This window comes from Rhinolophus sinicus, chromosome 14 (assembly GCF_057876585.1).
Source record: "Rhinolophus sinicus isolate RSI-liver-muscle chromosome 14, RSI-T2T, whole genome shotgun sequence".
In the NCBI taxonomy this organism is placed as follows: domain Eukaryota; kingdom Metazoa; phylum Chordata; class Mammalia; order Chiroptera; family Rhinolophidae; genus Rhinolophus; species Rhinolophus sinicus.
This window is the reverse complement of record NC_142514.1, coordinates 128625939-128631938: the sequence shown is the minus strand read 5'-3', so window position 1 is coordinate 128631938 and position 6000 is coordinate 128625939. Positions and strand designations below refer to the sequence as shown.

At 39.8% G+C, this 6000-nt stretch overlaps 1 protein-coding gene across 1 annotated transcript in view; it reads right to left on the bottom strand.

Moving 5' to 3' along the window:
- Positions 1 to 2611: 2611 nt before the first annotated feature.
- RAB38 (RAB38, member RAS oncogene family) overlaps positions 2612 to 6000 on the bottom strand; it is a 50065-nt gene continuing 46676 nt past the window's right edge. The window contains exon 3 of the mRNA XM_019739564.3: positions 2612 to 3516. Coding sequence (XP_019595123.2) covers positions 3364 to 3516 — 153 coding nt within the window. The 3' untranslated portion in view covers positions 2612 to 3363. The remainder of the gene's footprint in view (positions 3517 to 6000) is intronic.

Genomic DNA, 6000 nt, shown 5'->3' with positions numbered 1-6000 from the left:
CCCTGCTCCATTATTTAGCAGCAGTTCTATGTCCTCTTGGTAATCAGGATGAATTACCCTTGCCTACAGAGTAAACTGCCTTCTCTAACTCCTGGCCTGTGGGTATGAAGAGCCAAAAATAATCAGGCAGCAGCTGAGGCTATAGATTTAGTGGAACACTTACTGTGTCCCCTGGTAGAAGTACCAAAACCTCTAACTCTGTAGATTCTGAAGTTCTAAAAAGGGGAAGCTCACTTTCTCCTTTGGATTATTCCAAGTGATTGTGGGAGGCTTCACTCCTACTTCCACCTTTGGAAGCTAGTTATCCAGACACAATGCTAAATATACTCCTATCATTTAATGGTAGTACCCCATCTTAAACCTTAACCAGGTAGGGTGTCATTCCCAGTGAAACACAGGAATATATTTACAATCTCAAACCTGGTCTGCAGAGAACAGACACCACTGAGCTTCTCTTGGTGCTATTGTCCTTCTTTTGGAGACACTACTTATTGCTTTAGTAAAGAGAATATATTCCGGGCTCTCCTGGGGTACACAATTAGCTGGTAGTTTCTCTGGCATCACAAAATAACACATTCTAACATGCCCACCTCTCCAAGACTTTGGAGCTCTTCTTTAATACTTTGCCAAGGCAGTTCTGGCATCACTGCATCATTTATTTTAAGCCAACATTGTTTCCTGGCTTCAAATAGCTATTCCAGTAGGACATGGGGATTAGCTCCAGGCGTACTTGCCAGAATGCTATAAATTAACTCATGAAAGAGCATTCTCATAGAAATAGATTATGTATTACTTGGTCTTACATTCTGTCCTCTCTGATCTAGCATCTCAAGGCCAATTCCTCAGAATCTTCTCAGTCCCACTAGTACTTACTAGTCAGGTTCTATAGTTAATTTGATTAGCGATCTATTTCATCTGCAACAAATGTCATACCTTTCTGCTTTCATACTGAGACTTGATCCTAGTTATTTGTCCAGCAGCAATGAGGGGAGATGGGAGCAGAACTAAGAAGGGACAGCATCACCTTATAAACATCCTACTAAGGTAGGGCTATTATGAGGCAATTGGCTATTTTCCCACTGGAAAGGGTAAGGGCATCTTTTTCTGGGCCAGAGTTTCAAAAAAATCTCTGGGTTCAAGACTCTTAAGAGCATCTATCCAAATATCTCCTCCTATATTGCAGTATGCGACTCCTTTCCTATCCGGGTCCTGATTTTAGTGGAAGAGATTTCTAGCTCTGTGAATGTGGTCCACTTTACAACTCTGCTTCTCCTAAAATCAAATCTGAGGCCTCATTTTCGGCACGGTCTATCCTGCAGCTAAAGGAGGACCATTTTCACCGTTGCTTGCAGGTCTTTAAGCTTTCACATCAAATCCTGAGTTGAATGTTGGCTGCCCCAAGTCTGTACATGTTTTTTCTCCCCTACAGAATTCCTATGGAGGTTAACTAACTCTACAATCCCGTGTCTTTCAAACATAACAGCAATAGAATTTTCCATCTATATTCTATCCCAATCCACCTGATATGAGTCTTAGTAATTATGATATTACATCTTGCCAGGGATTAGCCCCACCACTGATGCAAGGGGGTCCCTGCTACCACCTGGGTGGTGAATGATTCATTTCAAGAAGCTGGTATTGAGGAATTGCTTCCTAGGCCACCTTTGTCCCAGCTAACTTAGGCTGGGCTTGAGTTCCCTCATAAGTCCCTGAAACAAGGATTGGAGTGAAAGAAGTTATCTTGAGAAAGTGAACCCAGGAAGCACCAATAGAGGAGTGGTGAAGTGAGGAAAAAAGGAGAGGAAGCCAATAAAGGATGAGTCACATGGAAGGTTTCCCCTGTGGGAACGAGGGGCTTCATCCCACTGGGAAGTTCTGAGACACTGCACAGCACATGCCTGAGAACTGTCCTTCCTGAGAGAGACAAAGAACTCAAGGTATTTATTCACCAATTCCTGTTATCCTTGGTTGAGGGCTGCTCCTAGAGACATTATCTCCCTGGCACTTCTGGCCTGCTTGTCTCACAGGTCAAGTGCTCCAGAAGCCAGAGAATGCCCTCTAGGAAAATGTCATGAACACTTATAACAGGAATCTGTGTGGTTGGTACTTATGGAAACAGTGAATTCCAAAATAAGATGGGGAGGACACACCAAAACATCTGTTACAAAAGATAAAGCTCCTGTGAGTGTATTATGACTATCAATGGAAAATAATGCCATTAAAAAGAAGCAGCTCCCTGCAGCACTTCAGTACTACAGCCATCGTGTAAAACAAGATACCACCATGCATATTTTAGTTGTTGTTATTTTATATGTTGGTTGCTCTGGCACCTTTTTTGATCAGAATATATGAGGATATATTTCTCTGCTTAACCAAAAATATTTGTATACACTCATTACTTTCTTGGCCTAAATGCCGATATGACCAGCAGATCTAGATAGAATAGACTCATCTCAGTTTTAAAAGTGCCCAGCAGTTCCTTTAAATAAATGCATATTTCCCATCTCCTGTTTGAAATAAAATTTTAGAAATGGGTCTTGAGAATCACAGATACAAAGTAAAAAAAAAAAAAAAAAAAAAAAAGCTCACAATACTAAGAAACTTAAAGCACTTTCAGAAATAAGGAAGCAGCATCTGTTAATGTTTTATTTTTCACTTGTGAAAATACATATACATATATATATATAATATATATTACATGTACAGACGAGTCCCATAGCTTGAGTCAGAGAAGCCTAACAAAAAGGCACATACAGGGGGCAGATCTTTTCATACAGTTTTCAGTTAAACCAACATTCAGGGGTTGGAAAGTGACAATAAAAGCAACATCAGCACAGGAAGCCTGGGTATATGACTCTGAAGAGCTAAATCAGAGATAATTCTTAGGTTTGTTGAGAATTGTGGTCATCTCTGGAGAAAATACTGTATCTACTTAAGAGGTCTGTCAGAGCAGCAGAGAATGTATTGAAATCTAGACAAAGATACCCGGGGCAAAGCGAAAGCCAATGCTTAACTTGACAGCCAGTTTGCTCTTCTCCCCTTTCTCTGTAGGACCGAGGCCTTGGCTGATTCAAAGAAGAAAATAACAAGAACCACTCTGGCCCTGCAGAACTGTGGTCAGCTACAAGATGGAAATTTGTAACAGACTAAATATTTTAAAAGCTTGTAAACACTGTGCTGATGCTGAGAAAAAAAAAAAAAAAAAAAAAAAACACATAAAAAAGAATATTTGCTATTTCTCTCTCTTACAGGAAAGACACAAGCATAAATCTTTGGCTTGCCCTATCACGTGTGTCCCTATCATGACACTTACACAACATGGTAAAAAATTGAGGCACAATTCGTGAGAAGATGAAATTATTACTAAGATTTGGTGCAACTGGAGCAACTGACACCCTTGGGCGATGTGAGATGGGGCTTTACGATGTCCGGCTCAATGGACTCCATCAGCTCACACTCGTTTGCAAGTATATGTTTCACCAGGCATCTGGAGGCTTCATCGATGTTTATATTTTCCTAAGGAGTAAAAAAAAAAGACAAAATAGCTTTTTAATTCAGTATTCTAAAATAATGCTGGAGCAGGGACCTCTTTGTGACAGAAGGGCCGTATTTTTGCAATTCCTTTAAGTATCCTTTCCTATATCCTATCCATGAATCTTCTTTCTACTCCCCTCACTCCCATTTATTAATTCAAAGAACTTTACTTTTCGGTTCTTCATGAAGGTGAAAATATTTATTTTGTTTTGCCACATAAGAGGAATAATGTTTTATGGGCTCACATAGTAGGCTGAGTTTAAGTTAGAGGGCAATTTTCTTATTTTCCCATACTATTACACTATAACATAATCTTGTAGAGGATACGTAAGTCTTCGATTTAACTGAGGTTTGTAATTGCCCTGTGCACATACTACTTTTCTGACCTAGATATGAAACAATAATGAGATAGCTCTTAGAGTGGTCATTAGGAGTTTCCATGTATTTCTGGGTCTCTGCCTTCAGGCCAGATGGTAGGAGTGTGCTCTTCTGACCTCTTTGAAGTTAGGCATGAACATATTACTTTCATTGGACAATGAAATGTGAGAAAGGATGTGCCTCACTTTTGTATAGAAGTAATAACCCATGCTTAATCCACCATGTTCTTTTGTCCCTGCTTCGGCAGTCATGGCAGCACAGAGAAGGAAATTCTCTTGGCCTAGGTCTATAAATGAGGGTCAAGAACAGCCAAGTATCCCATGATGGTACATGTAGCATGAGTGAGAATTACAACTTGGTTGTTTTAAGCCACTGAGATTTGGGGTTGTTCATTACTGTGATGTTACCTGGACAATCCAGATACATACACTCTTTAAAGGAAAATATGAAGTCAGAAATATGAGTCTAGCTTCAAGAATAAGATAAACTTAAATTTGGGGAAAATATGGAGCAAACACTTGAATCTAAAATACACTGTTCTGTTACTATAGATTAAATTACCTTCCATCTGATAGTCAGAAAACTGAAAAATACAAAATATTTACTACCAGTGTACTAAACAGAAAAAAATTTGATCTCCAGTAAAGTCAAATAGGACTGTTTTTATTACGATTTGTAGAACTTCTCTGATGTGCCTCCTCCTAGTCAATGTAAAGAGATAAGGATTTCTTTATTAAATTGTTTTACTACAAAACCTTGTTGTCCAATCTGAAGTGTAACTATTTATCCCTAATTTTTGTACGTATGTCAAAGTTGTTGATATATTTTAAGATCAAAGCATGAAATCATATTACATGGTAAACATAAGAGATAATGATGGTTTCTAAATGGTATCTATGACTAATGACTAATTACATTAGATGTAAATATTCATATCCTTCAAGTCCAGCCCTGAGTTCACCTGCTCTGAAAGCATATGGTTGGAACTTTTCAAGTTCTAGACAACAGCTTGGTCATTTTCTTCTATTTACAGAACCTTAATAAAAATGCTTCTGGGGTTAACAAAGCTAAAACAAGATGAAGTTCTGGTTGCTTTTGTGCTTGTTTGTGATGTTATTGTTATTGGTTTTTATAGGAGAGCAGAATTCATGTCGCTGAGCCTCCCTTTGGTTATCTGTACAATCATCTCGATGATCATACTTATCTAATAAAAAATTGCTTCTCTTCACCAGGTATAGTCATCATTGGTGCTTTTACCATGTGAACAGTGCTGGGCACTTTCTATACATAATTTTGTTTAATCCCAGGATTCGTTTTTGTTCTTACTGATTTTGTGGTTATTGTTGGGGTACAGTAGGAATGGCCAGGCTATCTTCAGCTCAAGTATCTCCCTGATGCCGTGAAAACTAGTCCATAGAGAAGAGCTTGGCTCTGCCCTCTTCTCTGCTGTGCAGGTTACTATGCCTGCAGGTCACTGCCCATGGTTGGCATGCTCTGTCACTCCTCCTCCTCCTGGTGTCATGCCCAGGTTTCACACTTGAACTCCCTGTTTTTAGGCAGTAATCTGACCTAGGCAGGGACACACTCAGCTCAACGCTCTGCTCTTGAGTCCAGCCACTTGTTTATGTGAATAATTGGAAGCCAGGTCCAGGTCCTCTAATGTCTCATATTCAAGGAAAACGGGGATGGCTGGCCTCAGTTAGCCTCCCACGCCGTGGCCTACTGGGCCAGCACAGCTCACTAAATAAGCTCTACATTTGGGTGGTTATGAGGTGCTTGCCCAACAATTACTAAACCAATACTTTGGTTCCCATTTGGATATTGCTTGTGTGTTGGGGAAGGGAGCAACAAAATCCCACCCCAAATGCCAAACATAGGCTTTCGTCATATCTGTTTGCAAAGAAGAAAACTGATGTTTAGAGAGATTAAGAGATTTCCCCAAGATCATGCAGTAGGTGGGTTGGCGGGCCAGAAGTCATACCCAGGCGTTTTCACATCAAAGCCTCACTCTTACTAAGCTATCTTTCTTTTCAAGGTTGTTTTGAAGATCAAGTGCAATAACAAAAGTTTTTACCACAGCATTAGGCC